Raw genomic sequence first — 20,868 nt, forward strand, 5'->3', positions numbered from 1 at the left:
ACATGTATATTGTTAGATATACTGTTCCCAGCTGTCACGTTGTATTGGATTTTTAAATTAAAATTTGTCAAAAAGTAATTTTGAGTTTCTGAATAAAATATTTTTCTGCTTTTTCTTTCTTGTACATATATCTTTCGGTGTACAATAATAGTGTTTATATTCATTTACCATGCATAGATGTATTTTTTCACCTGCTTGGATTTATTTTGTAAATGATCGCCAAACCCGGAATTACCCTTATCCGCTTCCGGAATCGGATCCGATTTTGTAAAATTTTGTCTTCACGGCCGCCATTGTTATGTGTTTACAATGTTGTTTTTGTCAATCAGATACGATTTTACTCGAATTTATACAATATTTGTCGGCGATTTTCTGTATAAAGCTAGCGGTTGAACAAAATGAACATCGCCGTCATGAATAATAATGATAAAAATAAGTTTTTAGCTCGTTTAATTGGAGACTTTGGTGAACATGGTGAAAAGGTTTGCAAAGTAATTTCTTATTTTCTTTCAAATGTAAGGTGACTACGTCGGGCGTAGCTAGAAACCAACTATCCTAGTCGAAATTCCGCTTGCAAAAGTGGAAGGTCGCGGACCTCGGACCACCGCTAATTTGCACACCTGACTCCAAATTAAAAAGCTACGAAAATTTCTTTTTCTAATTTGAAATTGCCGCCAACAGCACGAACAGTTGAACTTATTATATAATAGACTACTGACGTAGTTGTACTACGTATTTATGACAAACAATATTCCTACGACTTTTGTCATTTGGGAAATCTAAACTACTTGTCTTAAGAGATTTTCGGCGATTAAATATTTCATACAATTGTTCTTTGACATCTTAGCTAAAAGCACAAGTCATAATGAACTACACAAGGATTCTTAATAAGCACTACTTCCTATGTGTAACTTTAAAACTTTTGGATAAATCGACGATCATTTAAGGTTTTTCTGGTCATTTTTTTTGTAATCCAGAATAAAAAGTATTAAAAAAGTTTTCAATTAGTTATATATAACATAGTAGCAGGCTAGATAATAACAATGGCAAGTATTTCAGGATTTATTGGGTAGAACACAAATCTAGGGTGCTCGCATAATGCAGCTTAACTGCATAAAAATTTAAATTTTGTTAAAAGTCAATTTATAATTATGAACATATCAATGATAACTCGTCATCACAGAAGTGCTGACTACTGGGCTGGTGATACCCTCGAGGAATTAAAACTCCAAAAGCAGTGGCATCGATCCAGTAATAGTAAATAAACTCATCATAGATACCAGGACTGAAATTTTATATTTACGCCAGACGCGTGTTTTGTCTACAAAAGACTCATCAATGACGCTCAAATCAAACCAGGTGCTCCGCAGGGCGCAGCTTTATACGACCGCAGATGTCAAACCCAAAACAATTGGGGCAAGTATGGACACAACATTCAAGCTTGGTACAGCTCTGAATTTGGATTGTGATCAAAATTTTGACATAATATGAGTTTCTAACACAAAACAAATGTAAAGATCTTACAAATCTATAGCACAATATTGTGCAATTAGAGATTTCTTCTTCAAACTTTTCAAAAATTTTGAATTTGAGAAATTTGGGGAAAAAAAATGAAAACTACTACCTTCCCCCTTTTTTGCAATTAGTCCAAAACCTGACATTCCTTAATACATAATTTACAAGATGTGTAAGGGATGTATATCTGAACATACCCAACATTGTGTGTTAAATGTTTTTGAATTACCTCCCTTACATTACTTTTAAATTGTCTTAATTGTTCATTGACCAGAAAAACCTAATTTCCCTCCCTTTTTCCTCCCTAATTCCCAAAAATTTGAGCGATAACCTCCAAAGTCATTACTAACCATCCATTCATGATATGGACACTTGTGGAATAATTTCAGAGATTCATACACTTAAACACAAGTTATTGAATGAAAACTGCAAAAATGCTCATTTTGAGCCCTTTTTTTGGCCCCTAATTACTCAACTATTGGGACCATAACCTCCAAAACCAATCTCAACTATCCTTTAGTACTATTGAACCTTCTGGTAAAAATTTATAGAGATCCGTTCACTTAAACTAAAGTTATTGTCCGGAAACTAAATGCGTCTTCAGACGAAGACGACGACAACATAGCATTATACGATGCAGTCGTATAAAAAGCACTCGTTGAAATATGAATTATAAGGCATAAGGTTATTACAAATATATCTATAAGGAAAATTTATGAAATATTTTGGCTTTGTGGTGTTGTAAGATGTACAATGAGTACTTACAGGAATTCCGATTTGAAAAATCAATCAACTAAACTCAACAAATGTGATGTTCCCTTACAATCATTCAATTATAAGTACCAACCGCAACCATTCCACAGAATGCATTTAATCTGTTACTACAAATGGGAAAATTACTTTTTTAAAACTCATGAAAACTAAATTAACATTTGAACCCGACAATTGAAAAGTGACCATCATAGGGCAAGTTACTGTACATGTATAACTCAACATGAAATAACCGACCATTTCAGTTTTAATTCCAGTAACGGTAACCATTGGATGGTCTGTAGCATAACCTGACACCTAAGGTATACTCTACAACAAAAGTTAGATACTTGTTGCAAAGTTTGGATGATACTTAGTCAATCTACAAACTACTAATGGACCACTGCATTGTAGAAACTAACCTTGTATGAGGCTGATACTACGATAAAACATGTTTCAATACAAGGCAAATAAAGGCAACAGTAGTATACCGCTGTTCAAAACTAATAAATCGATAGACAAAATCAAAACCTAGTTTCCCTCCCTTTTTCCTCCCTAATTCCCAAAAATTTGAGCGATAACCTCCAAAGTCATTACTAACCATCCATTCATGATATGGACACTTGTGGAATAATTTCAGAGATTCATACACTTAAACACAAGTTATTGAATGAAAACTGCAAAAATGCTCATTTTGAGCCCCTTTTTTGGCCCCTAATTACTCAACTATTGGGACCATAACCTCCAAAACCAATCTCAACTATCCTTTAGTACTATTGAACCTTCTGGTAAAAATTTATAGAGATCCGTTCACTTAAACTAAAGTTATTGTCCGGAAACTAAATGCGTCTTCAGACGAAGACGACGACAACATAGCATTATACGATGCAGTCGTATAAAAAGCACTCGTTGAAATATGAATTATAAGGCATAAGGTTATTACAAATATATCTATAAGGAAAATTTATGAAATATTTTGGCTTTGTGGTGTTGTAAGATGTACAATGAGTACTTACAGGAATTCCGATTTGAAAAATCAATCAACTAAACTCAACAAATGTGATGTTCCCTTACAATCATTCAATTATAAGTACCAACCGCAACCATTCCACATAATGCATTTAATCTGTTACTACAAATGGGAAAATTACTTTTTTAAAACTCATGAAAACTAAATTAACATTTGAACCCGACAATTGAAAAGTGACCATCATAGGGCAAGTTACTGTACATGTATAACTCAACATGAAATAACCGACCATTTCAGTTTTAATTCCAGTAACGGTAACCATTGGATGGTCTGTAGCATAACCTGACACCTAAGGTATACTCTACAACAAAAGTTAGATACTTGTTGCAAAGTTTGGATGATACTTAGTCAATCTACAAACTACTAATGGACCACTGCATTGTGGAAACTAACCTTGTATGAGGCTGATACTACGATAAAACATGTTTCAATACAAGGCAAATAAAGGCAACAGTAGTATACCGCTGTTCAAAACTAATAAATCGATAGACAAAAACAAATCCGGGTTACAAACTAAAACTGAGGGACACGCATTAAATATAAGAGGAGAACAATGACATAACATTTAGATGTAACACACACAGAAACGAACTAAGCATTAGACAAACATTCAAGACAAGGGATGGAGTGAAGAAATCAAAATCATTAATTGCTGCTCATGTGACTTCTAATCACGTGATTTAAGTTCGTTCTTTCTTACCTGTGTTCTGTCTCTTCTGGTTACTTGTGGCCTTCATTAGCAGTAACCGTACAAGGATATAATTTGTATTTTTAAAGAAAGAGTTTGTTCAGAAGACTTTCTGGTACCCTAACTATTATACTTGAAATTTGTGTTAACTGTTTTCTTTTTATGTTTGAATATATGGCCAATATTTTCTCATTCTTATCTATTCAAATTAAAAGTTTTATAAGAAGCAACAGCCTAGGGTAACCCAAATTGTCATTTTGGCAAAAAAATATGTCTTATGCTAGGCTGTTGATAATTTCAGGCATCCAACAATAAGAACTGGTATTGGTTGAGGCATGAACATATATATTGTTAGATATACTGGTCCAAGGCTGAGGTCATCAAAATTACAAAAGAGGATATCAAATGTATCATTTTCAAAAGTGGGACATCCATACTATTATGTTCTTTCTGTAAATTTCTGTTGATTGAATCAACCAACTGAAATTTACAGAAAGATCATTGTGTTGTAAAACAGTTTAGACCAGACCACATAAAATGACTTACTCCAATTTTCTGTCAAAATGAAACTGAAAATTAATACAAGTGATGTGAATGCAGTGCATTCTGAAATTATATAAACGCTCTAGTCACAATAATTAAAATTTATTTATTGTGGAAACGTTTAAATAAAATTTGGCAACAGGAAATTTGAAGGAAGCATTAAAAGTCACTGTTTTAACATCAATATTTCATGAACCATACATACTTAGTAGGTGTACAAGGTACTATGGGAAGTCACATAAAAGGGAGGTAACACAAGCATGTCAAATGGATGTCAACTTTGTAACACATCAAAGACAATTGTATTTGTTGACATAGCATAATGATTAGCATCTTGTAGGTTTCATTCATAATATCTTAGATGGACTGATAATTTATTGTTCCTCTAATTAATTTTATTACCATAATTTGAGTATTTATTTCTTACTTAATCATAATTAAAATGCTTAATTAATTTAAATTAAATGTAACTTTTTGTCTCTGTTATCATCATATTTCATTATAACAGACAAGTTTTTGACTATAAGGTTTCAATTCATGACTAATTAAAGAATTAGTACTTACAAATAAAGTTTAATAAATTCATGTATTCAGACGTTTACAGGTTTGCCTACAATAAGGAACTTTACAAACATTAATTTTACACAACAAATCTACTTTATCATATATACATGAATTCTCAACAGTTTATAATTGTACCTGGAGCATTTTTAAACAAGAATGTGTCCATAGTACACAGATGCCCCACTCGCATTATCATTTTCCATGTTTAGTGGACCTTGAAATTGGGGTCAAAACTTTAATTTGGCATTTAAATTAAGAAGATCATATCATAGGGAACATGTGTACTAAGTTTCAAGTTGATTAAACTTCAACTTTATCAAATCTACCTTCACCAAAAACTTTAACCTGAACTTCGCACTATCATTTTCTATGTTCAGTGGATCGTGAAATTGGGGTCAAAACTTTAACTTGGCATTAAAATTAGAAAGATCATATCATGGGGAACATGTGTACTATGTTTAAAGTTGATTGGACTTCAACTTCATCAAAAACTACCTTGACCAAAAACTTTAACCTGAAGCGGGACAAACAGACGCACAGACGAAGGAACGAACAGATGGACGGACAGACAGACCAGAAAAGAAAATGCCCCTCTACTATCGTAGATCGTAGGTGGGGCATAAAAACCTTAATTCAAAAATGTTTAAATGATAATTAACATTTAATATAAACCATTTTTCACTTCACTTGGTACTTGTAATTAATATTATACCTCAATATCAATTGTGTCTACATTTATATCCCCGACTTTGAATGGTTCACAAATTTAGAAAATTGACATGAACAAAAAGAGATGTGGGGTATATATCAATAAGTCTGCAACCCCGCAACCAAAACCAAAACAAAGGTTATATATCAGATGAGATATTAGAATCTAACAACAAACAGCAAATCATGCATAGCCTATATAACTTTATTTAGTAAAATATAACCTCTGTATCCTCACATTCCTTTTGTAATTTTAATTTTCATCCCAAAAACTTTCCGGTGGTAATTGACCTTTGCCTTCACTGTGTGTTTTTAAATAATCATATCATGGCGTTTCAATGCATTCTCATAGTGGTCAAGAATATACAAGTATAGGGTAAACAATAAGTTAATGAGCTTTAAAACATGCTCACATGTAGTTTGCTAAAGTTAACAGACAACGACAGACGAAGGATGCTAACCTTTGGATCAAGTGAGCTAAAAACTAACAGCCATATTGCTGTATGATCTATACTGTAAATTCATTTATTCATGGATACCAATTTTCGTGGATGGAGGGAAAAGTGTATTTTCTAAGAATATGATTTCATGGCGTTTTCCTACGTCTGCATTCAAGCCTACCAAAAATTTTTAATAGTTGAACCTTTAAATTCATAGGTAAAATTGATATCCAACGAATAATAATGAATTCACAAGAGATCTCAAATATTGAAATCATTTTTAAATGATACTTTTGATTGAATATCCAAATCATATTACTATCTATTGGTAGTATTTTATACCAAATATAACAAGTCTTTTATTCTGTTAAATAAAGTTTGATGCTAAATTACAAAATAGTATTGGTATACAAGTAAGGTCTCTGAGGGTCACAATCACTCTAATTAGTTATACATTAGAGTGTAATAAGTTTAATATAGCTTGCTGTCACTCAAAAATATTGACTTGTCATAACTATTTTTAACCAGTGAAGGTTTTATAAATCTACTTAGTATGCACTAGCTAGGTCTCTTCAAGAAAAAGAAGTTTATAAAGGATCAAATGTCAAGCTATGTCTTTGATTGTATTATGAATCATAACTGGCAGTTCCCGAGTATTGCTTGTTTGTTAATTTTTTGATAGGCATCTGGTGAATATACAGATTTTATTTATTCAAAACATTTGAGTGGCTGTTCGTTCCTTATTGCTAATGGCATACATAAAAATTAAACATGTATTTGACTATGAAGAGTCTTAAATTCATATCCCTTTATGCTTCAGGTATATACTTCAATGCAAAGTACTACAAAAATTGCAGTTGTCTAATAGGAGTTCAATATATTTGTGATTTTACAGCACTTATACATATGGGGTCAAATGGTTGAGTCCAATGGTTTTTCTTGGTGAATTTTGGGGTTTTCTGCCATCCCTAGTGATTTCAATGAAACTTCCCATAATTTGGATTAAAAAAATGCCTGTCCTCAATAATATACTTTCAATGATAAATTTGTGTTTGCATAAACCTATTTAAATAATGCTTTCAAGGAGAAAACCTTCAAATAAAAAAAAAAAACAATCACAGAGAGAGGGTGATTATAATCCCTATGCCATAACAATATTTGCCTTTTTATAATTTTTATTTTTATCCCAAACATGTTTTCTGTTGGTAATCGATCTATTCCTTCAACATGTGCTCTTAAATTAACATATGACATTTGAAGACATTCTCATGACTGGATATAACATTGGACTCAAAACAGCAATCTGCTTTTCTTCCAATTTTGGCAACTTTACTTCATCTTATGATTATTTTTAATATCTGAAAAATAACAAATGGACATGATATTAACAATGTACTCCTGTATGAAAAGAAAACTGTCCCCATTAACATTTGTTAATGATGGGACCCCATCATATAATTTTGAAATTTTAAACTACTCAAACCCTAAAAATTTGCTTAGAAATAAACCAGTCACATTTTAAAGAAATTCAATCATAAGTTCATAACTGAAGTTAGGATCTAGAGATAGGTGTGCAAAACCTGCAAGTTTTTTGTAGCAACTTCTCGTCTTTCTGAATTTTCAACCATAACAAGTAAGGGGTACCTGTGCTGTGCAGGTGAAGCAGGTGTCAGAAAAAAATTATATCTATCTAGGACCTGTAATCATTTTTAAATAGTATCTAAGAATTTCAGGTATGTTTAATTTGTAAAAGTTCATAGCAAAATAATGTTACAAAGTTCTAAATCATAGTTTTTTACTTTTTAATTGAAATAAAATTTAAACTTTCAAACCTTAGCAGTTAATAGTCAAATAATTTTAAATAAATTTCACATGTAAATTCATGGTGCAGTTGTAAAACTGTAATCAAATAGTGGAAACGTAAATATGAATCCAAATACAGACTACTTACTAGTTTTGGTTCAAAACAACAAAAATAATGAGTCTTTTCTTCAAAGACAGAGCAAACGTCTGTCAGAATTTAAAGATATGAAGCAAGGGAGTTTTTAATCTTGATTTTTGAAATCAACCTCTTTTAAAAAAAAATTTACTTTGTGGCATAGGGGAAATAACTCAATTCTTTTAAAGTTTCTTGCTCAACATATTGTGATTATCTCCCATGGCTTTATTCTACTGATATGTTTATTCCAATCTGCCTAAAATCAAATTTTAAACTAAACTTCATTTGATTAGTTTGTTTTGGTGTGTAACATCTGAAGAAATTCAATTTCTGAGATCATTAATCTTCAAATCAAGTATTTCCCTTCAAAGGTTCAGTATATTTATCTATGCATTATCAACATTGTTCAGAAAACTGCTATATATTTATAAAAATAAACACTGGAAAAAACAAATCTAAAAGAGGAAAATGAATGATGCAATTGTTATCAAATTATTTTAATTATACCTGTCCTTTAATATCCTGATTATGTGGTGTGAAGGTTTACTCTTTATTCTTTACCAATAATAAGTCAGAGACATATTTCTTTGTACTGCAAGCTAAAAGCAAAACATTGTGATTGAAAAGTACAAATTTGGTAAACAAACCAGTCAGCTTTTTTTGGATATTTTGAACTGTGTGTGTGCTAAGGCCCTTTTTTGCTATTTAAAAGAAATGTTAACAAAGCCATAAGGTATGTGCAAATTAAAGTGTAGGATCTTTCAATTTTTAAAAATATATAAAATATTGATATTTACATAGATTTTACTAAAGAAAGACTGCAAAATTTTATTTTTTTATAAATAGGGACATAATTTGCACATTTTCACACATGTTTTTAAGCACATTCAAGATCAACAAACCTATTTACATGGCAGTGTTATCCATAAAAAGAAGTCATAAAATTCGCAGAAATTCAGGAATACCCAGTAAAAACATCCCAAATTCAGGATCTACTTATATATGTCGAACTGGAATGGACACATTATTTTCATGAGAATTTTGGGATTTGGATATTACATGTACCACCTAGAGAGACATCACTTACATTTTCAGTGTACAAAAAATCATTTCTCATCCAACAAACATCAATGGGAATTTGAAATGCCTACTCTGGGTTACATATTTGTACTCATGGAAAAATTCTTATAATTTATTTATTTACAAAAAAAAAGATAATTGAAAAATTATCTGAACTGAAATCTATTTTTAAAATGTCACATACTAACATGTTAGGGCTGTCCCATAAAAAACATACATGGTACCCAGGGAAGGCACTTTAAAAACACAGTGACCACCAATAACGGCAAATTCAGGGTCCTGCATACATTTAAAGCCCATTAAACACAATATTTCACACCCACCCACAGTGGCAAATTTAAGTTGCATTCCCTTGGTCCAATGTATGTTTTTATGGAACAGCCCTTATCAATTTTTATGAAAATTGCTCATGTAAAAATAGCATACCTAGCATAAATTGTCTTTAGTATTATTTGGATAAATATATAAACGTCTAAGATTCATGTTCTTTGTAAGCTCTGCTAGTAGTCTTCTTTTCTTTAAACTTCTCAACAGATAATTCATCATCCGGATACTTTGCCAATAATGATCAAATCTTTCTACTATGCTCAAAACTTCTGTTTAGGCCATCTTGCAGAGTATAACTTCTGTTTTATCCATCTCCCCAAGTCTAACTTCTGTTCTCAATATCTTGTGTGGTGTCTTCTTTCTGAAACATAAAAACTAGAACTCCCCTGGGTGTAAACCAGGACAAAATCATATATGGTAAATACTGAGCTGAAAGGGAAGATGAAACTGATTAGATATAGTATCTACAGATGAAGTGGAAATTTATTGTCATTCCATCAACAGGAGTGTGCAGTACCTCAAATCATCATGGATTTTATATGTATGCAATACTTACTAAGAAAATTACACACATATAAAACTCATGACCACTTACAGTGACTGAACTAGTTTAATCTGAATTAGAATAATAATTTGGAGTTTTCAGATTCTAAAATAATTTATCAATTTTGCAGTTGCAACTCTGTCGGTAACACAATGTGGTTGCTTCAGACTGAAAAACATGATGTTTTTGTAGTAGACTGTTCATTGTCATTAGTATACCTACACTATCAACAGCAACCTGAAATAAAAGAGAACATTCTACACAAAGACATCGTATTCTTCAAAGGGAAGCAACAACCAAAATAAATATTTTTATTTTCCAGCTTCATCTGTAGTTTTGATATTGAACATGTCTTGTCTGTTTTTAACACATAACATAAAACACATATATACCACCTGATTTGTTTACCTTAGGATCATGTTTCTTGTTCTCTTCATTGTCTTCATCAATCTCAAAGTAAAGCTCTGACTTTGTTATAGCCATAGTACCAGCTATAGCTACCCCTGGTGCTATCAGCTTACACGGGGTAGACAGAGCAACAGGACCTGTAAAAAAACAGAGATTTACTCTATTTTTAGAAACTTGATAAAATAATAATACTTGTAGAGAAGTAGAGATATTTTTTAGGCTAAACGAGTTAACACTTCGGTTTTGACATGAATATCAATAATGTGGTCAATTTAAAAAAATTTCCTGTTTACAAAACTTTGAATTTTTCGTAAAACTAAGGATTTTCTTATCCCAGGCATAGATCCTTTGGCTCTATTATTTTGTTATGTTTATGTAAGATATAAAAAGTAACTACATATCATAAGTCAGATATTTCCATGTTTTGTCATTTTTTTCTTATTTTAATTAATCACATTAACTTTACACTTGTTATTTTTATGCTTAAGGTAGATCAAGTGTCTTCCACCATCTTAGATTGTAAAATAACAGATAACAACAGGTTTACTCTTTATCATACTTTTTAAATAGCATGATTCAAATATGTTGACTAAATATTCAAATATATGCGTTTTTTAATTAGACTCTAATCTACCATAATAATTTAATAGTTCAAAATATAACAAAGTCAATGATAGATAAAAAAAATCTCTGAAATTTATCACTACAATTTACTGATTAATTTTGAAGCTTTTTTCTAGGTCAATTTCATTCTCTTTTTTTATTATATTTTTCCGTGTTTTAACAATTTCTCCACTTACCATTGAATTCCTGGTCCAGATCTCTCTCTTCCATCATCAGTTCTTCGTCTGTATAATCAGGCTGTTGTTGTACCTTCTTCTGAGCTGATAGGTGGGCATGGAAAGCTTCTCTAGCCTGGTTTATTGCATCTTCTTCTGCTCCTGTAATGATAATTGAATATACATGTAATATAATTTAAATAATATCCCAATAAAGTAGGATACTACATATTCATTGCTCATCCACATCTTTTTCAAGATCTCAATCTATGCATAAGGGTTATCTATGTAAATCCTCTTTCCAAAATAGTTTGTAACAAGAATGTGTCCATAGTACACGGATGCCCCACTCCCACTATCATTTTCTATGTTCAGTGGACCGTGAAATTGGGGTCAAAACTTTAATTTGGAATTAAAATTAGAAAGATCATATCATTGGGAACATGTGTACTAAGTTTCAAGCTGATGTAACTACCTTGACCAAAAACTTTAACCTGAACTTTGCACTATCATTTTCTATGTTCAGTGGACCATGAAATTGGGGTCAAAACTATAATTTGGCATTAAAATTAGAAAGATCATATCATGGGGAACATGTGTATTAAGTTTCAAGTTGATTGGACTTCAGCTTCATCAAAAACTACCTCGACCAAAAACTTTAACCGGACGGACGAATGGAGGCACAGACGGACGGACGGACGGACGGATGGAGGGACGGACGGACGAATGCAGGCACAGACCAGAAAACATAATGCCCCTCTACTATCGTAGGTGGGGCATAAAAATAAAATGAGACACCTAAGGAAAAGGGATAAGGACCTTATTTTGGCCTACTACAGCAAACATGGAATGACATTTCTTTTTTATGATATCATAGTATTATAGTATTATAGTTACCATGTTCTATAGCTGCCTTCAGAGTTGCCTCAGGATGTGTGGATCCATGTGGATTCCTGATCATCCTCCTCCTTCTCCTGGAATCATCCTCCCATACATCTAACTTCCAAAAATCTGCAGGTCTGGAAGGAAAATTACAACTTTATTAGCTCTACTTTTATTCTAGTCAAAATTAAGGTTGTAGGACTAGACTAATTTGAAATGAGGGTAGTATACCTTACCTAATAATGACTTCACGATTCAGCTAGCAAGCAAGCTAACCTAAGATATTACCTTAACCTACACTCAAGGCATTTTTTCAAAATTGTAAAAATCACAATAATTCAAGAACCTTAGTGGGTGTGTCACATACCTCACATCCCAATATTGTCACTTGAGAAATAAAATAATTGTAAGTTCCAGTAACGTATTGAAGCAAATAAATTCAAAGGGGCGTAACTCCTAGAAAAATAATTGAATTGTAATTTCCTGTCGATATTCACACCTACATAGTATTTCCTTATTATCTAAAAAGGTCTCATGAAATTCTGTTGTGTGGTTTCAGAGGAGTTGCGACGACAAACTGTTGCAGTAGTATATTGAAGCAAATAAGTTCAAAGAGTCATAACTCCTAGAACAAAAATTGAATCATAATTTACTGTCCATATGCACATCTACATAGTATGTCCTTATTATCTAACAAGAGGCTGTCACAACGACAGCAAACCGGATTTATTAACATTTATTTGTGTCCTGGCATTATCACAAGAACCATTACTGATGAATGGTGAAAGTGAATATCGTCAATATCAAATTTGACCTCCATTTTGTCATCAGTATCAACATATTAAAATTTGAAAAGCTTAGATTGAATGGTTCATGAGTAAATGCAACAACGTGAATGGAAACGCCATATTACGATCTTTCAAGAACCATAACTCCTGAACGGTAAAAGTCAAAATCGTCATTATTGAACTTGACCTGTATTTTGTCATCAGTAACAACATACATGTATAAAAATTTCAAAAGCTCTGGTTGAATGGTTCATGAGAAAATGCACGGACACGACTGGAAACACCATTTTTCAATCTTTCAAGAACCACAACTCCTGAACGGTAAAAGTCAAAATCGCCATTATTGAACTTGACCTCCATTTTGTCATCAGTAACAACATATAAAAATGTTGGAAGCTTTGGTAGAACAGTTCATGCGTAAATGCACGGACATGACTGGAAACTCCATTTTTCAATCTTTCAAGAACCATAACTCCTGAACGGTAAAAGTCAAAATTGCCATTATTGAACTTGACCTTCATTTAGTTGTCAGTAACAACATATTAAAATTTTAAAAGCTTTGGTTGAACGGTTCATGAGTTAATGCACGGACAACATTTGATTGCCGCCCGACTGCCCGACCGCCCGCCGTACATCCCCAAATCAATAACCGACATTTTTGTCACAAAAATCCGGTTAAAAAGGTTTCATGAAATTCTTTTGTGTGGTTAGAGAGGAGTTGCACTGATAAGAACTAGGACTGACGGGTCAAAAACATTATACCCTCCACAACTTTGTTGTGTTAGGTATAATTAAACTCGCCTTTTTGTTCACTCATGAATTTTGGCAATAATTTAAAAGCATGCAATAATTTCTGAATTTACAGCAGCTCAATATTTGTAAATGGTCTACTTTAAAATTTTTGACGGCCATTTTTAATATGATCAACTTACTTTTCACAAGGATCACCCCAGGCTCCATGTTTATTGGTCAGTATATATAGAATTTTGTCCTTCAGTTTAACAGCTATCTGGTGATCTCTTCTCTTTGCTGATTTTATCAAATGATCACAGAGTTTTTCTTCTTCTTTTCTATCTAACATGGTTTGGGCACACAAAGACTAAAAAAGAAATATCAAAAACTTCAATTCTGCTGATAAAAATTACTTTGATTTAGAAAAGTCAGAGAAATTACCTATATTATATCCAATCACCAGCTATCGGTTCATAATTATTTGTGGGATACCCATTTTCGCTGATTTTGTGAAAAACAAATTTAAAAGTTCAACAAGGTTTTAATTTCTATAGGCAAATCCTGTAAATCATATAACCATGGAAAAAAAAACAATTTACATCAATCCAAGAAAATAAATGAAACTATAGAATCAGGCATGTAAAAAAAGAAATTCAACTGAAAAACTTCTACAAAACATGTTCTTCAACCATTACAAATTAGTCTGTTATCTTGGTTGAGCACAAGCTATGGTGCTTCTCCTGTCCCCTATTGATCAGTTTGGCAAGTGTATTAATCATAGACACAGTGGATTCTTCATCATTTTCTAACCTCAAATTCAGCATGTTTCTGTACATCTTCTGCCCTCATTCTATTCAATATAAACTCAGCTTCATTTGCAACTCTAACTATATGGTCCCTAGTGGCATGTGCTAACAATCTGTAAAAATAAAATGAACCAATTAGGTAGGGTTATCATTTATCAACAAAACAAATCAATACAAACTTTAATATGTTGAAATATTCAGAAGCAATTTTTTCTCTTCATAGAATATTGAACATGAAATAACTACTTTTAAGGAGTCTATCAATAAAAACAACCATATACTTAAAAAGTTGGGGTTATTTTTAATTTAAAGTAAGATAATTTTTAGCTAATTTTATTCAAAAGACAAAATTTAAAGTTTTCTGTATAATAAGGTCTACAAAAAGGATTTTGCATAAACTCGACTTTTTAGAACTGCATACATAAAAGGTTTTAGATAATGCTGAAATGAATACAATACTTCTTGATGTGACAATGACTTACCTCCCCTCATTGACTAGTTCTATAAAGGCAAGTCCAGCATGTTTCTGTAGAGAGTTCTGCCACTCTTGTGAACACAGTAACATTACCAGCTCTACTACAGAGGTGCTCTGTTTGAGTGTGACTAGACCTGAAGAAAAAAATGCATAAATCAAATATGCTATACACAATGGTTTCAAGACATTATCACAAATAAAATATGGAACTTTGAATGAAGTCAGAATGGACACCCCACCCCACAAATTCCATTTGCTCCCCTAAAACACTTTCAAGTATACACAAAGTATTGATATTTTGTTTTTTTTGTCTAATTGAATTAACTGAAATAAATTTGTTTTCAACAAATCAATGTCTGAAATTATAACCTACCTAAGATTATGACGATTGGCTTACATACTTGTCACTATTTTTGTAACAGTATCAACAGAATCATAAGATATCCCAATAAAGGCAGTCCCTAACAAAAAACTTATTTTATTTTACTTTTTTGTGTATTTATAAATTTTAATCAATCAAATATTTACCTCCAATAAGTAATTCTTGTCCATGTGATCCAATAAGTGTCTTTGACAAAAATGGAGCAAAATCAACAAAAATTTCTCTCAACAATGGAGCGACTGATCCTAATGCTTTCTCCAATCTTTCTGTGAGTGAACCAGTATCTCCACCAGGCATAGGTAGATTCTCCACAGGGCCAGGTATCTTACTCTTACTCAGCTGGAGTTTAAGACTTGGTCTGTTGTGCCTGACACCATGTGTTCCTGCAGAGATAGCAGAGATGGGCTGTGGCTCAGGTTCTCCAGAACCATCCCATTCTAACTCTTGCTCCTGTTCTGTGGATGTGGCTGAGGTATCATTTACTGATGTATCTTGGTCTTCTACACCTGTCAAACAGAATATGGTAATTTAAATTTATTTTCTAGTGTTAATTTTGTACCTAAAACTCCATGGTAATTTCAACAAAAGAGAGTTGAAATGAGTGTGTTATATCTGTTCATTACAGAATAGGCTTGCCTGGATGGTCACCTGTGATGTGGTTTGTTTGATTCATAGTAGAATTAAACCAAAACTTTAAAATTGGGATTCATTGTTTCTCTATTTAAACTATTGTGCTGAGTGTCTTTATTTGTTCTTTATATGTTCTATTTTTAGTCAGGAACATTGATAGAAATAAGCTATTTATAGAAAATTTCTGTGGTTTTGCAGAATAATATTTGGTTAAAATGTAAATGTATCTTACATTTAGTGACTATAAAACAGACAATATTGTTGATGTCAACCTTCTATCATAAAGTATGAAATTAGCTAATGCAGTTTTATTAATTGCCATAAATGGAATCCCCTCCTTGTGTGTGTGAATTAAATGTACAAGGACCTGTATTAAATAATTCACTACCAATTAATACTCAAAACTAATAATAAAACAATATTTTAAATCCTACCATTTTCTTTAACATCAGTTTTATCTTCTCCTTCCGTCTGACCTCCTTCAGCTGCCCCTCTGTCTTCCTCCTTCTCTGTCTCCTGGTCATCTGATTGGTCTATAGATTCATGACTCTGGTCTGCACTCGGAGATTCAGTTTCTTCATCTGAAAAATTGGTAAAGGTTTTTACTATTGAAATTGTAAATTTCTTAAAATCAAGGGGACCGAGATCTTAGAGACATTTTGTTTGACTGCAATTTTACTTATTTTCTTTATTCATTGGAACACAGTTTTTATCTTTTCTGTTTGCTGGACAACATTTAAAAAAGTTCTGGTACTCTAATGTTATTATAATAATATTTTATTCAACCATTTGATCATATTCCTTGAAAACAACATGAGAAACTTTTTCCTATATACCGTAATTTTACTTTGTTTGGCTAGAATACTGTTAAATGAAGAATTTTTTAAGACAATGGTTTACGGTGACTCTCATGATTTGCTTAAACCTCCATTCATGCAATGACTTGAATTTCTATTGTCCTATATATATGTTTGGCAAAAAATAAAATAGAATGTTATGCTTGACACAGTAGCAGTTAGCAGAACATTTTCCATTGATGTAGTTTAAATAGGAGTTATTCCCTGGCATGCTGGAGTGCAAATTGTTTGATTTTCTTATTTCACCACCCAAATTGTTGTCTTCTTTGCCTTGCAACTTTGCAGGAAAGCGAAATAACTAAAATTACGTTAATGGGAATCTAATCATCAGAATTTCAAGCTTTGGATAATTTTTTTTTACAGCATACATAAAATAATGTATAAGTGAACGATGATCTTCACATGCAATGTCAGAATGTTATCCTCGTTTTTAGTGAATGAAACATTTATAATAATTTATATTCTAAAATTGTGAATTACAAATTGGTATGCAAATTATTTGATTGATATAATTGGACAGAACAAATATAGCATGTTGGTGCCCCAAAAAAAGAGGATAGCCAGGGGAGGCAATTCATGCAGGCTTTATAAATGACAACATCAAAACATACTTAATTGGAATTATTTTTAGATGAATGTTCTCTACTTATATAAGTTCATCCTCTAAAAGTGACTATTTTGATATCAATGTTAATTCTCTTTATTAAGTAGGAATAATGGTTCAAACACATGCATACCTGGGTATTCTGTTTTGTCAATACAACAAACATTTATCCAGCATTTATTAAACAAAACATAAGGCAAACATAAACAAGGTTGCTTCAAACCAAATAAAAACAAAACAAGAAACAAGCACATGCATACTTAACATAACACAAAATACTTCAGTTGTGGGAGATATCATACTAAATAAATTGTAACAAATGTAATTTAATTGATATTCCAGGGTTTTTAATGGTTAAGGTATGACAATACAAAGGTTTATGATAAAGGATGCAAGGATGTTATGACACTGAATGTGGGAGAGGATAATGTTGATACATTTAGTATGAAATCTTAATAACAACCTTTTTTCTTACTTTCTGAAGGTTTAACAACAGCTGCAACATAAAAATATAAAAGAATTGCTGTATACTGCCAACAAACTGTTTAATAAGCACAACAAGCTTACAATTTGTCTTTGTACATTTGTATTATATATAGATATATTTTTTTCAATGTTTGAAGCTACCATCAGATTACACATTTTAAAGCATATAAATGTTGTTGATCAGAAAAAAATTACTCAGTATACAAGAAAGAGATAAAACAATTTAAAATCTGGTGTAGGTTACTATATATATGACATGTTAAAAAGCCACTGAATTGTATTTTTTCAAATAGATTATGATAACTTTTTACTCTTTACTATATTAAGTATTTTATTCTACTGTTGGATATTGTATGTAGACCTATAGATGACTTTCTGATACTGTTTCCATTGGTTTACTGTCTCTATCATGTATACCCCACATCACTTTTTATTAATATCCACTTCAAAAATAGTATATACCTGTTGTATCATTAATATGAATATCAGCTTTAATCTTTGTCTTCTCATGTGGCTCCTCAGTTTTATCCTCTGATTCTGTATCTTTTTCTGGAGTTGTCTCCCCTGTCTGATCATCCTTTTCTGAAGTTGTGTCCCCTGTCTTCTCATCCTTAACTTCCTCTTCCTGTTCACTTTCATCAGTTTCTTCCTCTTCTTCATCATCTTCTTCTTCCTCTTCATCATCTCCATTTTCATCCCCTAGCATGAAAATATTAATTATAAATTAAGTACTGTTAATCTCAAATAATATTTTGGTTTACTCACATTTCAAAATGTCTACTGTCAGCAATAATTTTTAAAACATTCACAATGTTTTCCTGCTTTGAAAAAAATTACCATGTTTATTGAAATTTGGGAAAAATTTGTATTTGTAAAATTGATCAAGAGTTATTTATTTGCTTGAATGCATTCTTTACTTGATTACCTTACTGTCAACATAAGTTAACCAAGTTGAATATACCAAAATTAGTTTTATATTGACAAATAATAATTATCTTAAGAAGCCAAGAAAAACTCTTTTTAAAGTTTTATGGTCTTATTTTTAAGTGTTTTAATATGAAAATTTAGGAACACACAAAATGTGTATTATAAACAAAAATAACATAAATAAAAATAAACATAAAGACAAGGAAATAAAAATTAGCAAGAAACTATTGCAGAAATGTCACCTGTGTCAAAGAAAAAGATAAATGATAGAGACAAAAATAAATCATAAGTGAAATTAACCAGCACATGTTTTTCTACATCTGGAAAAAGTAAAAAGATGGTTAAAATAAGAGATTATATGAAACAACATCTGACAACAAATGTTAACCTTCAGCCCTCTTATCTAAATTTTCATTCATATTATCATGCTCCAAATTGGAATCTGTATTTTCTTCATTTTCAACCACAAGATCTCCAGCAGCCATACTGGCTAGAACACTTCCATCTTCAGTAACTTCAAGGTCACTTTTAACAGAGATACTGGATAAGGTTGATGACGATTCCTTTGTTTGAAGGTCAGGGTCAGTTGGAGATTTATTGCCTGTTTTTCCCAGAAGTCCAGTTTTTGGAGAATCACCATTTGGGGGGTTTAAAAGAGGACGCAAGTTTTGAAGGAGTCCAGTAGCTGAGGAATAGGAAATTAAATTCAATCAGCACGATTTTCAATAACTCAAAAGAAAGTATAAAAGAAATTGAAACTTCTCATAAAAGAATAAAGCCAAATACTATAATTAATGCATTAAAAGCTATAAACTGATCTGATTACTGACTAGTATATACATGCTATATATGTAAAATAAACAACATTCAGTTTCCAAGACTAAATATCATTTAATTTTCATAGATTTAAAATGAGACAAGATTTGTAAGAGAAGCTCAAAGCAGAAATCCTTAAGAAATTATTCATCTTCTCTCCTTAAAGTTTTCTTTACATGATGCAAAATATAACAACTTCATTTGACTTCTATAAATCTTTTTCACTTAATCTGATCCCTGTATGGACTAACATTCAAAAATGTGCAAAAATATCAATTTTGGTGATTCAATAAAGATATCCCAGTATCATGAAATATGTGAACAACAACTTGCATTGTACACTGAAAATAATATATGAGCTGGTGTACAACGCATTATGTTTACATACATTTATATGTTCACTGAGCTGCAAAATCAGGTCAAAACTGTAACTTGACATATCTTTTCAAAAGTTCTTTTAAACATAATGATCTATGTGTACCTAGTATCAAGAAAACCACTTAACACGAAGACAGGCAAACAGATGGAAATACAGACTTAAAACAAAGACAGACAAACAGATGGAAATACAGACTCATGAACTTGAAAAACACAATGTGCCCAATTTTTCAAAATGTAGCATAAAAATATCTTTCAAAATATATATAGAAGTCAAGTTATCAATAGTGATATCTGAATAAATGATGAGACATTCTAGCATAGTTATTGGTTTGCACACCTAGCATGTAATATCTTTAAATATCTGACAAGCTGTACTTTCCCTGTATTAGTATATCCTCATCCTAATATACTTTAAAATTACCTTTTCTTTCCATACTTGCCAGCTTCTCAATTTCCATGAGCACTAAGTTATCAAAAGTAACCAATAACAGAATTTTCAGTACATGAAATTATTTAATATCATATTTTGTCATATTTTTCTGTTGTTACTGCAGAAATATATCACTACAGTAACTTCTACATTCACAATACCTATTTATTCAAATTTCAACATGCCAATGACAGTAATGTTTAAAAGAACCTAGTAATATAACATGTTTTAGAACACTGTTAACAATTCTCTAGGAATTTATTTAAATTGTTTCCAAATCTTTCAGTATTTTTTGCTAATTTAGAAAGTAATTTTATCAAAAGCATACACAAAATGTTTGGATTGGTTAAAACTATC

At 31.6% G+C, this 20,868-nt stretch overlaps 1 protein-coding gene and 1 long non-coding RNA gene across 3 annotated transcripts in view; both read right to left on the reverse strand.

Annotated features, from left to right (window-relative positions):
• LOC143085511 (neurobeachin-like) overlaps positions 1–20,868 on the reverse strand; it is a 239,768-nt gene that overhangs the window by 158,465 nt on the left and 60,435 nt on the right. The window contains exons 31-41 of one of the 2 annotated variants that reach the window (XR_012981352.1): positions 19,273–19,569; positions 18,420–18,656; positions 17,935–17,967; positions 16,445–16,591; positions 15,527–15,886; positions 15,006–15,132; positions 14,528–14,636; positions 13,918–14,084; positions 12,213–12,334; positions 11,337–11,477; positions 10,537–10,673 (exon numbers count right to left, since the gene is read on the reverse strand). Coding sequence is in view for 1 of the 2 variants with exons in the window: in XM_076261893.1 (XP_076118008.1) it covers positions 10,537–10,673; positions 11,337–11,477; positions 12,213–12,334; positions 13,918–14,084; positions 14,528–14,636; positions 15,006–15,132; positions 15,527–15,886; positions 16,445–16,591; positions 17,947–17,967; positions 18,420–18,656; positions 19,273–19,569 (1,865 nt within the window). In the remaining variant the exon portion in view is untranslated. The remainder of the gene's footprint in view (positions 1–10,536; positions 10,674–11,336; positions 11,478–12,212; positions 12,335–13,917; positions 14,085–14,527; positions 14,637–15,005; positions 15,133–15,526; positions 15,887–16,444; positions 16,592–17,934; positions 17,968–18,419; positions 18,657–19,272; positions 19,570–20,868) is intronic. The other variant, XM_076261893.1, reaches the window with a different exon arrangement.
• LOC143085513 (uncharacterized) lies at positions 5,995–8,775 on the reverse strand. Its single transcript, XR_012981353.1, has 2 exons — positions 8,685–8,775; positions 5,995–7,596 (listed from the first exon to the last, which is right to left on the reverse strand). It is a non-coding gene; the product is annotated as an uncharacterized LOC143085513 (long non-coding RNA).

The sequence above is a fragment of the Mytilus galloprovincialis genome, chromosome 8 (assembly GCF_965363235.1).
Source record: "Mytilus galloprovincialis chromosome 8, xbMytGall1.hap1.1, whole genome shotgun sequence".
Lineage (NCBI taxonomy): Eukaryota > Metazoa > Mollusca > Bivalvia > Mytilida > Mytilidae > Mytilus > Mytilus galloprovincialis.